Here is a 16,843-nt window from a genome sequence, read left to right on the forward strand (position 1 = left end):
GTATAGGTACAATGATTTTATTTGTATAGTTATTTTAGTAGTACCATGTTACAATATTTATCTTTATTTTTTTTTGTTGCTAAGCACAATGAATGCTGTGACTGCACAGTCCATATGGTTTCTGTATGTTTTTAATTAGGCAGCATGAGACAAAAACTGTCAAAATGAAAGACGTTCCCTCATTCTGAAAATGTGACTCAGGTGACAGTATTGTACACCAATCTCCAGATTCTACTGTAGCGTTTTAACACTTTATTACCACAGCACCTGAACACACTCCCTCTTCTCTCACACACACAACAGATCAGCTATCTGTTTTATTTTAGTTTTTACAAAAATGGTTAAGTTAAATAATTTCCACTCATTACACAGCAGACAATAAACACATGTTCCTATATATATATATATATATATATATATATATATATATATATATATATATAATTATATATATATATAAAAGTTTTCCATTATTCTCTTCATATTATGAAGTTACCATTATTAGACAAGAACCATTCTGACCTATATTTCTAAGAACACGTTTTTCGGTAGGCCTTCATCATCCCGTTAGAATCTCTTCTCAGATGGGTGTTTCTGCTTTCCCCCTGCCTTTGGGTAGAATTAGTTATGGAATTCATTGTGCAGTATAATTGCTGCAGGCTGTTTAACATCCTTGCACACACTACTGTATAGTGATGCATTTTTCCACTCCCTTAAAAGGTTGCCATAACAGTTTATGTACTGTAGCACTGATTATAAAATAGTTTTTACACAAGAGATTTAATAAGTGACCCATTTAAATATTCAGGATGTATGTATAAATATATTGAAACCTCTTTTGTTGTAATCCTCTTTGTAAGATCTGTGTTTTTTTTTTTTTTGGCTGTATAATAAATTTTAAATGTGGCACATATGCATTGTACAAATTCTCTGTTAAATAATGTGTGAGTTTTTGCTAATTTAACAAAAAAATATTTAGCAATGAATATTGTGAAACAATTGTAATTCAATTTTAAATCCATATACACACTGATTAACCGTACAATATGTTGCAGCTGACTAGAAATTTGTTTTTCTGTAAAGCGCAGTAAATGTCTGCAGTCCTGCATGCCTAAGCTTTGTAATTCTGTTTTATTTTTTTGTGACCTGAATACGAGTGAAAGATCAATAACACATTTAACATGCAGTGTTAATACAATCGTGCATCTATTTCAGTTTTGTAAAATTACTGGCACAAAAGGTACATTTTCTTCTACAATACACAGAATCAAACTTTACCTAGATAATTACAGAATAAAAAGCCAGTATTTATAAGTGTTCGATCTTTACCATCCAGAAACCAGAAACGTAATCAGGTCAGACTGAAGAGTACCATAACTGTTGTCTGGGAAGTTCCTCCTCAGCTGTGTCCAAGATATTATTTAACAAGTTCTGTTCCTGCAATATGTAACTTTAATCATGCATTTTTCTGTATCAGCATCCACCTGGCATTATCTGAGGCTGTGTGTCTCTAATTTCAAAGAAATCACATAATGCTGTGACCTTTCAACTCTGGTGGCCTCCTACTTCATACTAGTACTACTAGGATGCCACAGGCTCAGATAATGGCAGGTGAATTCTGAAAAAGAGAAGAAAAAAAATGCTAAAAGATAAATATGAAATCAAAGAAAATTACCTTTGAATTATTTAGACGGATCTCGTGTTCAAATAAACTTATAACAATTAAGAAATATTCAATCCGGTGCTTAACTTTTTAAAGGTATGTTGCCACAGTTACAATATTATAAATTCCCTAATCACGTATTAAACTTTGAAATATATATATATATATATATATATATATATATATATATATATATATATATATATATATATATATATATATATATAGATAGATAGATAGATAGACAGATAGATAGAGATATATATTTTTTTAAATGCTTAGTATTTGAGAAACATGTAACATGCATGTAACATATATTACATTTAAAACACTGTGACAGGATAGCCGGGAGGACAGAGACTCGGAGACAATAAATTGCAGTGAAAGCGCTGCTGCGTTGTTTAATAACAAAAAGTAAAGTCAAACAAACACGGCTCGCAGAGCCAAAAATAAAAGGATTCAACAAATAACTGTTCTGGCTGGGCAGAGCCTTCACTGAACTTCATACCAAACAAACACAGTAACACTCACCCCAAAACACCTCCACCAAACAAAGTAATTTCCCCCTTTTTTATAGCATGTGGCTGGAGCCTAATTATCAATTATTCAATTAGCTCCAGCCACATTCTCACATGTATTTTGGCAGGGATAGAAAATTAAGCCCATCCCTGCCAACCACCACCAAATCACCACACAACAATATTATTATTATTTACAGACAGGGCCCTGCCCTGCCACAAACACTGTATCTATTTTTCTCATATTTTAAAATCAAGCTGCTTAACATTGAGAAGAACGGTAGTTCCTCACGACAAGTTATAAGCGAAGTGCAAGAATTTCCGGAAACAGCAAGGATTGTTTACGTGTTTTCAGGGTATTGGCACAGTGAAAGTAAATCAGCCAAAAGCACCATTTCACTTTTATTTTGTAGTTCCCAACACTCTTAGGTGAAAAAAGAAGTCAATACCTGTCATACAGTGAGAGAAATAAGTCGCCAAAGTAAGTTAAAAATGTCCTCCTCCTTTTTCTCCCAACATATTTTTTGCAGACCCCAGGCACTTTTATCCACATATATGTACAGTGGTTTGCAGAAGTATTCACTGCCTACCAATAATATCACATTTTGCTGAATTACAAATTATCTATGCACATTTTTTCAAACAAACTTTTTTTTATTTAAAGCCGTAGTGGTTAAACTGAACACTGCTATATGAGGAGGAGGTTAAATGTCAGCAAAACTTGCAAAGAAAATGTACAAAATGAAATTTACTGCTTCCGTAAGTATTCAGCCCCTTAAGTCAGTTCTTGGTAGAAGCACCTTTTGCAGCAATTATTGCTAAGAGTCTTTTTGGATAGGTCTCTACTAGGTTTGCACAGTAGGATGGTGAAATGTTTGTCCATTTTCCACAGGGAAATTGCTCCAGCTCTGATAAATTTGTTGGGGATCGTGGATGGACTGCAATCTTCAAGTCTCGCCATAGATTTTCGATTGGATTCAAGTCAGGACTTCATCTGGGCCGCTCAAGATCAGTAATTCTCTACTTATTCAACCACTCCAGTGTGGCTTTGGCTTAGTGCTTCGGGTCATTGTCCTGCTGAAATGTGAATTTCCTCCCCAGTTTCAGAGTCTTGGCTGACTCAAACATGTTTTCCTCAAGGATTCACCTGTACTTTGCACTATCCATTCTCCCCTCTATACTGACAAGCTTCCCATTCCCTGCTGATGAGAAGCATCCCCATAACATGATGCTGCCACCACCAGGTTGACAGATGGGATGGTGTTGACTGGGTGACGTGCAGTGTCAGGCTTGAGACATGCGTAACGCTTGGAATTTAGACAGAAAAGTTCCATTTTTGTCTTGTCTGACCATAAAACCTTTTTCCACATGTCTGCAGTATCATCTACATGCTTTTTCGCAAACTCCATACATGCTTTAAGATGAGGCTTTTTGAGTAATGGCTTCTTTCTTGCCACCTGTCCATACAGGCCAGCTTTGTATAGGGGCTGGATTATTATTGTTGTGTGATCACTGACTCACATCTCAGACACAGAACTTTGCAGATCTCTTAAGGTCATTTTGGCTTCAGAGTGACATCCCAAACCAGTTTCCTGCTTGCACAAAGGTCACCATGCTTGAAAATATTTTTACTTTCAAATTAAAAAATATATTGTAACGACACAGATAATTGCTTTGTTGCAGGACTTGTTGTCGGTTCAGTTTGTCTCTTCTGTCTTTTATGTTGCATGTATTGTAAGGGGAACGGTCGTGCCGTTACTTAGCAAGGGAAGAGGGAGTGAGTGAATGAGTGGAGAGAATGTATGTTTTCGGGGGTTGCAGAGCATGGATGTGACTGGTTGATGAGCCGGACAGCAACAGGAAACAACGTGAGGTTATGTAATAAGAGGGTGCATGAGCATGGTGACTAGAGACAGTCCAGCGCTGAACTTGAATGAGAAACTGTGGGTTTGACTGAGTCAGCATGTGAGCTGAGACCAGAGGGAATATGCAGTGAAAGTGCCAAGACTAAAACGTAGGGTTATTATTTTGGTGCCATGAATTCCGGCCCCTGACAGGAATTCTCTGTAGTTTCAAATAAAACAAACACTTTGAGTGCTGTCAGTGGCTGTTGATCTTTGGCTCTGACAACAGTGCCCGGTCAACGACATAACTAAATGTATAGTACTTCGGACATTCTCTGGCCACTGCCAACAAATCCCAGTGAATCTCGGGTGTGTGTGTGTAACCACCAATGCCAATTTGTAGCAAATACCTCATAACTTCAAAGCATATACATGTTTTGTTACTACTTTTTCTTGCAAAATTTGTGTAAATAAATAGTCTTTTGAGTTTTCCCGTTTAATTTTTGCTAGGCCTGAATTGTTTCTACTAACTTGGCTTATCTTTTGGTGCAATAAAAGCTGACGAAACTTGCATAAATAACACAAGCCAAGTTTTTAGAAACAACTAGGGCAAACTTGACCCCCACTGCTTTTAGAGTGGTGCCTATTTGCTTTGTGCTGGGCAAGGTTGCCCCAATGGTTTCTTGAAACTTGGCTTGTGTTTTTGATATCTGTACTATAAATACCTGAACACATTTGATAAGTAGGTGTTTTTTCACATTTCCAATGTGTTTTTGTTTCATGTCTTTATTCCTATTCTGTATTTATTACTTGTGACTAATTAAGGATGAAGATTCTGTATGCACTTCCTACACTGTATTCATGCACACAATGGTAAAGGGAAACTGGTAAGGGCAATGCTAAAAATATAATTTTCATGAAATAGCACACCCTAAAGTCATCCTTACTCTATTGCATAGTCTGATACTTAACAGATTATGACCTCTGTTTTACATTCAAAAACTTTGCAGTCAGTTTGAGCTTGCCTAAACTTTATACAAAGAGTCTTTGAATTCTGTGGAGTAAAAAAAAAAAAAGATATCAGAAAGGACTCAAAATTTCTGGAAAACATTACAGTACATTAGGGGTTGCTGTTCAGATTTTCTATTATGTATCCTTAAAAGCAAACTAACAACAGAGGCTGGCAGACTTTGCTGTTGCGACTGTACATATAAACCCAGTTGATTTTGAGGCCTTGCTAAAATTCTGCAGCTCCTTTTTTTTTTTTTTTTTTTTGTCAACATTCTGCAGTAAGTTCTATTCTCATACAAAATAGCCCTGGGCAACTCTTCTACCCTTAGGAGCCTGTGCCAGAAGGCCCTGCAGCTTACAGCCAGTAAAGGAATGTCGCCTTTTCATTGTTGAGTATCAGGAACAAGGCCCTAACAGACATCACAATCTGCCAAAGCACAAGTTTCTCTACACACCACACAATACTTCCATTGTTCAAAACCCACACCACTGACTTGCTTTTCAGCCTTTGTTCAAAGAATATGAAAGTCAGTACTTTGTGCTGCTTGTAGAAAACCCTGTCAAAACTACTGGCCAGCTGTTCACTTTACAATCTCTCCCTCTCCCTCTCCCTCTCCCTCTCCCTCTCTCTCAGTATTTTCTTTTAATATTGTTCAGAAATATATCTGGTTATTCCTATTTTTTTATTTTGCATGTGTTTTTGCTACAGTTACCTTTTTCAATATGTAGGCTTATTGTAAACCTTACGATTGAAAACGGAAACTGAACTCTGGTGCATCAACAGCAGGTTATTAATGCTTCAGGAACATCCACACTTAGAACAGCATCTGTTGCATAGATACTATTTCAATTGTCCCCCCGGGGGGACTGAATAGCAATTCTGCAATCTGACAGTGACTTTATGGTTAGAATTAAAAATGTTTGGGCATAAAATTGTGCTTCAAGTTTATGATTAGGTGTATGTGCAAATGGTCCTTGAAGTGTGAATGATCTTGGAGCATGTAGATCAGAACAAACTGACAATGTGCGTATCAACATGGCTGCCTCTACACTGCAACTCAATTTACAGGGAGGTACTACAGTTTACTGTTTTTCTTTGTTCCGCATTGCAAGTCAAGTAACTGATGCCAGCAGCTGTGTTTCCTGATGGAATAAAAGCGCATTTGCTTGAGAACTGTAACAGAGAAGATGGGGGGCTCAGCTGAGCCAATTTGTCTCTCACTGGCACAAAAGGCATTCTTACAGTACATCTGCAGACTTCTGCCACTTCTGCAGATGTAGATATGCCTTATTCAGAAACATGTTTGATCTTTCAAAATAACTGTTCATCACTGAATACGCTGAGTATGCCTTCATCATTGAATATTGTGTGGGCTGGTGCCTGCTTAGGATATCCATTGGTGGCTGTATTTTACATCCAATCCCTAAAGAAACTGATTTAAAACTGAAGCGCTGTGACAGAGGGTTAAGTTGAGTGCCTCTCTCGTAAAGCCACGGGAATCGTGGAAGTGACAGATCTGTTGAATCACTTGTCAGGTGGTGCTAGTCTCTTGACAAATGTTTAAATTGATTACAGTTTCCAACCATTTCAAAAACAGCTCAATCAGCTTTGCCACATGACAGAAAACTTGACAGCTTTCCATTTTTTTGTAACTGAATGATCATAATAAAGGAATGAGCTCCTGCTGAAAGAAAATGACTCGATCATGAATGTTTATCTTCAAAAACTAATACACCTCATTTCCAGTGGATGAAAAAAGTATAGCAGTTCTTAAAATACTTTTTCTCAGTATATTTTAAATTCCTTATAACCTGTTTTTATATATTTTTGTATACATTGATCACCCAAACCCCTTGAGATACAAATATTTCTTTTTTTAATAATTTTTTTTTAGATAACTTACAAAATAGATATAGTACCAGTCAAAAGTTTGAGTACACCTGCTTGAAATCAGGTTTTTCATGATTACCTATGCTTTTAACTATATAAACTATAACTATAAACAATATTTCATTATATGATACGTGTATTTATATAAGCTTAAGTGAATTGCATTCAAAAATTACATTTTAAATGAAAATGTAAATCTTGTCAATTTCAATGAAATGGTCACCCAAAGCAAGGGGATTTCAGTCTGAAGCCCAAGTCAGTTAAAAGTCTGAAATGTGTATAACACGGTGTTAGAACTCTGGCCTAAGTATAAAAGTGTCTTTGTTAGATGTTCTCTGAGTTAACTAGCAAGTTACCTAATTAACTTTTGTCACCAATTATTGTTAACAGGTGAGGGTCCATGATTACTATAAATATATGGTAGCATAGGCACAAGTTTGTCATTCCTGAATGGAAGGGAGCAGAAAATGGCAAAATACGCTTAGTTAAGCAAAGAAAAAATACTACTTTAAGAAATGAAGGTCAATCTTTAAGACAAATCGCAAGAACTTTGCAAGTGTCTGTAACTGCTGTGGCCAAGACCATCAAACGATCTGAAGAAACTGGCACTCATGAGGACCGAACAAGGTCAGGCAAGCCAAGGGTGACCTCAGAATCAGAGAACAAGTTCATTCGAGTCACAAGTCTGCGAAAACGGCAATTAACTGCCCAGGAAATACAAGCTCAGCTAAATGCTACTAGAAGTACAGATGTTTCAACATCAACTGTTCAGAGGAGATTGCGTGAAGCTGGCCTAACTGGAAGAATTGCTGCAAAGAAACCTTTGTTAAGAGTGCAGAATAAGAGGAAGAGACTTGCCTGGGCCAAAAAACACAGAAACTGGACGCTTGAGTGGAAGTCGGTCTTATGGACTGATGAGTCAAAATTTGAACTATCTGGGTCCAACCGCAGAGTATTTGTAAGACACAGAGAGGGTGAGCGCATGAGTTCTGCATGTGTGGTTCCCACTGTCAAGCATGGAGGAGGCAGTGTCATGGTCTGGGGTTGCTTTGCTGGTGACAGTGTTGGTGATCTTTACCAAGTCCATGGCAAGCTCAACCAGCATGGCTTTCATAACATACTTCAGAGGCATGCCATTCCATCAGGATTACGGATAGCTGGGCAGTCCTTCATTCTTCAGCAAGATAATGACCCAAAACACACTTTAAAGTTGTGCAAGAACTATCTGGCGAAGAAGAAAAGTGAAGGACAACTCAATCTAATGACCTGGCCTGCCCCATCTCCAGACCTCAATCCCATAGAACATCTTTGGGACGAACTGGACAGACGAGTCAAAGCAAAGCTACCCTCAAGTGCCCTACATCTCTGGGAATTGCTGCAGAAGAGCTGGGAAGACATGTCGGGTGATTTCCTGCTGAAACTTGTTAACCGATTGCCTCGTGTTTGTGAGGCTGTTATTAAGGCAAAGGGTGGCTATTTTGAGGAATCCAAGATTTAGAGACAATTTTCAATTTTCTTGAACATTGCTTTGAAACTCCTTATGTTTTGTTTTGTATATTGTAACATGTGTTTTCATTTTCAAGTATTTACAGAAACGTATACGACGTAAAACATTGTCAATTATGAAAAAAACCTAGTTTCCAGCAAGTGTATTCAAACTTTTAACTGATACTGCACCTCATTAGATGAATGTGTACATTACAATAGTAGGTTGGCCCAAACATCTTGGAGAACTAACCACAGTTCTTCTGTGGATTTAGGCAGCCTCAGTTGCCTCTCTCTTTTCATGTAATCCCAGACAGACTCTATGATGTTGAGATCAGGGCTCTGTGGGGGACATACCATCACTTCCAGGCCTCCTTGTTCTTCTTTACGCTGAAGATAGTTCTTAATGACTTTCGCTGTATGTTTGGGGTCATTGTCATGCTGCTGAATAAATTTGGGGCCAATCAGGTGCCTCCCTGATGGTATTGCATGATGGATAAGTATCTGCCTGTACTTCTCAGCATTGAGGAGACCATTATTTCTGACCAAATCCCCAACTCCATTTGCAGAAATGCAGCCCCAAACTTGCAAGAAACCTTCACCATGCTTCACTGTTGCCTGCAGACACTCATTCGTGTACCGCTCTCCAGCCCCTCGGCAAACAAACTGCCTTCTGCTACAGCCAAATATTTCAAATTTTGACTTATCAGTCCAGAGCACCTGCTGCCATTTTTCTGCACCCCAGTTCCTGTGTTTTCGTGCATAGTTGAGTCGCTTGGCCTTGTTTCCACGTCGGAGGTATGGCTTTTTGGCCGCAAGTCTTCCATGAAGACCACTTCTGACCAGACTTCTCCGGACAGTAGATGGGTGTACTAGGGTCCCATTGTTTTCTGCCAATTCTGAGCTGATGGCACTGCTGGACATCTTCCGATTGCGAAGGGAAGTAAGCATGATGTGTCTTTCATCTGCTGCAGTAAGTTTCCTTGGCCGACCACTACATCTACGGTCCTCAACGTTGCTCGTTTCTTTGTGCTTCTTCAAAAGAGCTTGGTCAGCACATCTGGAAACCCCCGTCTGCCTTGAAATTTCTGCCTGGGAGAGACCTTGCTGATGCAGTATAACTACCTTGTGTCTTGTTGCTGTGCTCAGTCTTGCCATGGTGTTTGACTTTTGACAGTAAACGGTCTTCAGCAACCTCACCTTGTTAGTTGAGTTTTGCTGTTCCTCACCCAGTTTTATTCCTCCTACACAGGTGTTTCTGTTTCAGTTAATGATTGTGTTTCAACCTACATATTGAATTGATGATCATTAGCACCTGTTTGGTATAATTGTTTAATCATACACCTGATTATATGACTAAAAAATCCCTGACTTTGTGCATGCATACCTAGAAGAATTGATGCCGTTTTGAAGGCAAAGGGTGGTCACACCACATATGGATTTGATTTTGATTTTTCTTTTGTTCACTCACTTTGCATTTAGTTAATTGATAAATATAAACTATTAACATGTCTATTTTTGAAAGCATTTTTACTTTACAACATTTTTTCACACCTGCCTGAAACTTTTGCACAGTACTGCATATATATATATATATATATATCTATATATATATATATATATATATATATATATATATATATATATATATATATATAACTGCTGTAGCAGTTGACCAAAATACACATTCATTGTTCATATTCCCCTGCTCATACTGAAAATGATGTATCTATACCATGCTTAACTCCAGGAAATTCATCAATTACTGTTTGCCTTGTTCCTGAAATTCTCATAATTTCTTGCCTTTCTGGTAAATGTGCCTAGTGTTTTCCAAAAAACTCCTCTACACCACTGGGCCCTTCTGTGAATATCTGTATGATAACTCTCATCATGTTATGTTTCCAATTTCAATCACAATTTATCATTCTCTGTTTAATGTTATGTCTTCTTAAGTGTTCTGAATACTAGATCCCATTGTAAAACTGGAATTACGTACCTGTTTGTACCCTTTCAGTGTAAGAAACAGCACTATTTTAAATTTGAATAGTTGCATTTTCACAAGTGGCACTGGTGCTTACAGTACTATATTGGCACATGCAGTATAAAGAGATGTTTTTCTTTTGCAAGAAGATTTTAGAAATATACAGTAGAGGGAAACCGCATATTCTAAAATGTCATTAGCAACATGTCACAAGTGTATTTCTAGATCCCTTTGATTTCAAAGACGACCACCAAAACATTACCTATGTGATATGCCTGCCTATTGGTAGGTATGTTCTGAGCTCTCTATACCAGAGGTGCCGATAAGCCCCTTCCTGGATGACATCCTCGGTCCCGTCTGCCAAGGGGTTAAAACCGTCATTCCACGGAAGTGTTTTGTGAAAAAAAAGCTTTTCTGAATTCCCTTGCATTCATGCTGAAAGCTGGCTTGCCGCTATCCTGGAATCAGTGGCTCCAAAGTTGAAGCCTCTTTTTCTTTCCTCCTTCTTTCAGCAGCCTGCTTGCTTGCATTGCACAGCAGTGGTGGCAAATGTCAACCACCAGGATGGCCTACGGTCCCCGGGGTTGAATCGCATTGCCTTCCGGCTTTTGACATGGGCTCAAAGGAACCTGCTGTCCCTATGGGCGACGCATCGGTCGCCCTCACGGGTTCAATGCAAAAAGAGAAATGGCTTCCGTGGAATGACGGTTTTAACCCCTCGGTAGGCGGAACCGAGGATGTTATCCAGTAAGGGGCCTATCGGCAGTTCTGGTATAGAGAGCTCAGTGACTTCCTACCAATAGGCAGGCATATCCCATAAGTAATGTTTTGGTGGTTGTCTTCTCTTTCACGGTAAGTAACCTAACGTTTTGAAATGTTAAAGGGTGTTTTTTTCTTTTCTTTTTCACTTTTCGACACTATCAACAGCTCTTCACCATATTCCACAGCCTTGAAACACTACTAAGTTACTTTCGAAGTGTAAAGGCCAATCTGCTGATTCAATTTATATTCTGTGTAGCAAAACAAAACAAGGTAAAATGCTGCTTGATGCCACATTTATTAACAGTTTCTCCTTACTGCAAGGAAATTTGAGAACTAGAATTAAAAGCAAAAACAAAACAAAAAACAAAACATAATTTAGGAAAGAATAGGGTTGACAATCCTGGAAGATTCAATGTTAACATCTGCTTGAAGTCTTACCTTACATCCCTCACATGCGCTGACTCCATAGTGGTAGCCAGAAGACTTGTCTTGACAGACGAAACAAGGCTTGTAAACTCTGGGTGGAGGCAGTGGGGAAGGGGGGCTTGGCACCAATTCTTCAGAACTGGTGCTCTGTGTTTCAATAGCTGCAAAACATAATGAGAAGATCGTATTACTTCTGTTTTTTACAAAAATGCAGCGTCTTGTACACAGACCAATAAAAAGCTTGACTGGTGAAAATTCAGATCTTATTTTGTCATATACTGCAAACAAACAAACAAAAAAAGAGTTGACCATAATTGTATGACTGCAACATGCATTAACTTAATATAGTTAGACCACTCATCTTTTCACTTTTATAAAAAGGTCATTTAGAGAACAGATTCCCCATCATATAATGAGTTAGTATAGCTGCAATGATAAAACAGGGTTAACTGCACTGTACATAACGCAGTAAGTGATACTATAAACCTCATAGTCTTTTTTGGAACTCTATTTTTAAACTATAAAATACCAGCTGCTCCACTGTAGTCACTGGTGTCGCTACATTATTAAAAACTCTGAGCTGGAATGACCATTGCATTGAACATTAATACTTAATTGCATGTTCTGTGCTGAGGAAAGCATTCTGTAGCGCCCTTGGAAACAAAAGTATAGTGTTGATGTTTGCCAACATCTGCAGAGCAGGGCTTTTGGCAAGATGTGCAATGTGGGAATCATTGGGGACACTGCAGAGAGTAGCTCCCCGGCAACACCTGTGCAGTAAGTGTCTTGGCTAGTTGAATCCATCTACATATTCTTTTGTATTTGTTTCACACAGTACACCTATATACACTGCTCCATATCACTACATAATCATCTATCTATCTATCTATCTATCTATCTATCTATCTATCTATCTATCTATCTATCTATCTATCTATCTATCTATCTATATATATATATATATAGAGAGAGAGAGAGAGAGAGAGAGAGAGAGAGAGATTGTTGCATCTGACAAAAAAAAAGCCATATATTTTATTAATGTTTTCAAATCTTTTTATTCAGTAAAAATGGCTCTGACCTTACTTGTTTTTTGGCGTTCACGAACGCGGGTGTATAATCACAGAATAACAGGAAATTTTGGTGGAGAATTTATTTTGGCTTTATTGGCAGTTTTGATTGGATTGTCAATAATACTTACACCAATCAGACGGTTGCATGCAGTGCTCATAGCGCCCTCTAGCAGACTGCTATACAGAACAGGATAAAGAAGCACTGGACAAGGGAAAGAATGTGTCAGATGTGAAAGTGGATATGAGAATGGCAGTGATGAAGCCAATTTCCTTGAAAATATTAAAAGTAGACCGGACATTTCCATCAAAGGATTGTTTTAAAAATTTTTTTAGTCGTCTCCAATTTTTTACCCCGTTTTTTTCCCCAGTTTAGTGTGCCCAATTACTATCTGTATCCTCGGCTCACCACTCGCAACCCCCCTGCCGACTCGGGGAACGAAGGCCGGAGCACGCGTCCTCTGAAACATGCTCCTGCCAATACATTATTGTTTGCACTGTTTTTTTACACAGCGCCAGAAAACCTGTGATCTTAACTAAGCATGCAGAAAAGTTAAGTTTTTAATTATGTTATGTCATTATTTACCAGGTTAATGTATTTCTTCCGTGGTCCCTGGGCAACAATGAAACAGACTTCAAAAGTTTTTAGAAATTTTAAACACTGAAAATATACCAATACAACCCCTCTCCATAGACACTCAATAGAAAAATACTCCGGGTGCTCTCTAGGAAGACCGCGTGTCAAAAATGCAGACTGGATGTTTTTTTATTATAAGAAAACAGAATTTTTTAAATCAACCGTTCCATTTTTGAGTATTTTTGATATCAACAATTGAAACAAGATCATCTCACTGCCATGCATAACACAGTTCCCGCCCATTTGGTCTCGAACTTTGGACGCACACATTGTGCAAACTGGCAGAATACAACGGATATCTACCAGAAAACAGAAGAATCTCAGAACCAGACAGTGAATACAACAACCTTAAGAACTTCAACTTTTTCTTCTGCTGTTTGCTGTCTTTTTTCAATTGTTCCTGGAATTAAAGTTGTATTATGTTTATGTTGTAGCTGTGAATCCACCTGCGTACAAAGTTGGTTATGAGTAATATTCTCATGATGTAAAATGAACGGACAATACCGGGGTACAACAAAAAAGTTTATAAACTAAAGTTCAGGAGGAGAGACACCAATCTCCGTGTCATCAAATTGAATCATTCAATTTACACATTAGCTAGTTAAGATTGTTAGCACTATAAATACCCTCTTCACTTACCTCTCATTTGCGTTTCGATTTCATCGTACATGCACGCATCATGGGCAACATTCTGGATTATTCCGTTTCGTTGGATAATGGCCTGTTTGCCGTTTCCCTGGAGCCGAGATCCACTCAAAAAGATAAACCAGCCCTTCCCGGGCCAACTCCACTACAAATTCGGTCAGCTGTATTTACCACTCCAAACTTCTCTGCCCAGATGCCTGCGTCTCCAGCACCACCACCAGATCCCTTGTCTTTTCCCTGTCGCCTAGCATAACAACCGGCTCACTCTCCTGTCCGCTGTAGCTCCCACCTGGTCCCTCATTCCTCCACAACTCCTTACATCAGAGACCGACTGCTTCAGCGATCCATCACAGAGTTTCAGTGCTTGCCACTGTTGTCCAATAAACCCCCCCTCCACCTTGCACCTCGTCCCCCCCCACCCAAAGCAGGCATCCAGCAGGCTCCTGCAGTGGCCTCTGCGGCAATTATGAGCGTCTGGCAGGTCCCCATAGTGGTCCCTTCACTGTCCAATGCGTTTCTTCCTTCTGCTTTTCCAGCTGCAGGCTTTCAACAAGGACCAGCAACCCCTTCTATGCCTTACCTCTTCACAGGTCTCCGGCTCCTAGAATACTCTGTATGCGGTTCCACTGCTCACCCCACCATTTCCTGCTCCGTTACCAACCCTCCACCCTGTTCCCTCATGTCCCCTCCCTTGTAATCCTGCTCCTTCCTCCCATGCATTTCCCACCATATCCTTCATCCCTTCTGGATCAAAAGACCGTCAGGGCTGCAACATTACGTTCTTTGGCAGCTGCCAGATCTGCAACCATTTCAACACAGAAGCCTGCTCCTATTCCTCCTGCCATTTCCTTCACTTTTGCAGCCACTGTGGGGAAGCCCATTAACCTTTAATTTGTCCACGCTAGCCCAAAAAATTAGCCGAATTTCATAAAAACAGATCTAATACTGCCAATGCACCTAAATCACACTTGTGAATATTTTACTAAAGAAAGAATTAGCCAACCAGTTTATGATCGGGCCATTTCGAATCCCTTCCTTTTCCCACCTGTCACATTAACCCCATTGTGGTTGCAATAAGGTAAAGAGGCTGATAATCACTCCCCATAACTCCACCACCTCCAGCTTTCCCCACGCTCCCCCTGCTCAGAACAAAAATGATTCTCAAACCGTTGTTCAAATCTCTGGACCCCCTAGCACCAGAAAAGACCCTCTGACTTCCATCGAGTTTCTAGGGATCACCCTGGATTCTCAATCTTTTTCAGCTTCGTCGCCCAAGGGAAAAAAAAAATTGTATTTATTTTCACTTTTCTGTCCAGTCCCCCTCCTACCAAACGTAATCTTGTGTCCCTCTTAGGCCATTCAAACTATAACTGTTCCATGGCCCGAAGAATTCAGCACCATTCTTATACCCCATCAGTCCTCATCATTGTACATGATGTATCCAGTCGCTGTAGCCGCATTCCTTTGGGGGTCCTCCTGGGCCCAAAATTCCATTCTTATCCACTCAGATAATTCAGCTACAGTCCAAATCATTAACAAAGGTCGTTCATCCTCCCACACATAAGGCCCAAGAAACAGCTCTTCTCAGCATCGCTCCCCACTCACTGCAAATGTACTGGTCATCCTGGAATTGCTTTAAAAATGTTCGCATTGCATTCAACATTCCCTTCCCTTCATTTTTAATGCCTGTAGTATCATCCTTTATTATGTCCCTTAATATCAAGTTTTCATTAGAACAAATATTACAGATCTTAAAAATGCTTTTACTAAAATGTGCTCTGAATGTACTCAGACCAGCCATGGATTCCCAGAGGGTTATTTCCCAAACTTGGGTTTTGTTTTCCTTTCCTGCATGCTGACGATCATTTGTTAAAGGTTGGCTAAACCTTCAAGTGGGCTATATCCAGTACTACTCGCGGCATTGAGACCTGCTTGTTCTTTTTGGGGGTCTCTGCCTCTAAGACTGTTAACATTATAAATACCCTCTTCACTTACCTCTCATTTGCATTTTGATTTCGTCATAACCCACCACCTCCCCATCTCCACCTCTTTTTAAAATGTAGGTTTTATCTAAGTGGTGTTCGTCTCACCCAGTTGGCCAGGCAGCGAGCCCTCAAGTTAGGTTCGATGCCAAATGAATGCACATATATAACATACTTCTGTGAAATTTTGCATACACCGCATTATTCCCAATAAATATTTGTACTAAAACATGTTGTGATTGGTGTTTGTCCCGAACTACTAAAAAACAATTAGCTAAAACCAGGAATTAGGAATCACCCTCTTTTGTGCATTTGAGATTCAATTAGGTGATGTCTGTTTTCACACAAGTGCCTTCAATGCTTAAATTAGCAGTATATTCATTACATTCACAGTTTATTAAGTACTGACTGAATCAGTAATAAAAACATAACTAGAATAGTCAAAGGAACAGACAATAACAAAGAAGATGTCACATTTAAATATAACAGACAGCTCCAATGGGATGCGACATCTGAATTCACAGCATTCCCTGTCCACATGTATAGGGGCAAGGGGAGCTGAACTCTTTTGAATTAAATTAGATATGACAGGGGGATTTTAGTCAGGGCACAGTTTTTGACCTGTATTGGTTTATGGCCAGGGCACAAAAGTATTGGAAATACTGTAACTTACGTGCTGAACCTGTTCTTAGCAAGTCAGTAATCATAATTTTACTAAAGAAACATGAAACCAAACAAGCATGGCAAACCAAATTGAGTTTCTTGTGAAATAGAAAATTCAGAGCTCTTCTGCAATATCCTACTATCCCTGGATATTATTTTAGTAACTTTAATTAACTTTAATATTATGTATTTTGATATGTGACTTTAACTTGCATTATAGACAACAAAACACAAATAATAATGCTACTAACTTGTGTTTGTTTAACAG

At 39.0% G+C, this 16,843-nt stretch overlaps 1 protein-coding gene across 2 annotated transcripts in view; it reads right to left on the reverse strand.

The window, feature by feature from the left end:
• The window catches only part of LOC121314758 (retinoic acid receptor beta-like), a 218,895-nt gene that overhangs the window by 55,319 nt on the left and 146,733 nt on the right, over window positions 1-16,843 (reverse strand). For both annotated transcript variants that reach the window (XM_041248407.1, XM_041248408.1), the window contains one exon: window positions 11,594-11,742. In XM_041248407.1, coding sequence (XP_041104341.1) covers window positions 11,594-11,742 — 149 coding nt within the window. The remainder of the gene's footprint in view (window positions 1-11,593; window positions 11,743-16,843) is intronic.

Source organism: Polyodon spathula, chromosome 4 (assembly GCF_017654505.1).
Source record: "Polyodon spathula isolate WHYD16114869_AA chromosome 4, ASM1765450v1, whole genome shotgun sequence".
NCBI lineage: Eukaryota > Metazoa > Chordata > Actinopteri > Acipenseriformes > Polyodontidae > Polyodon > Polyodon spathula.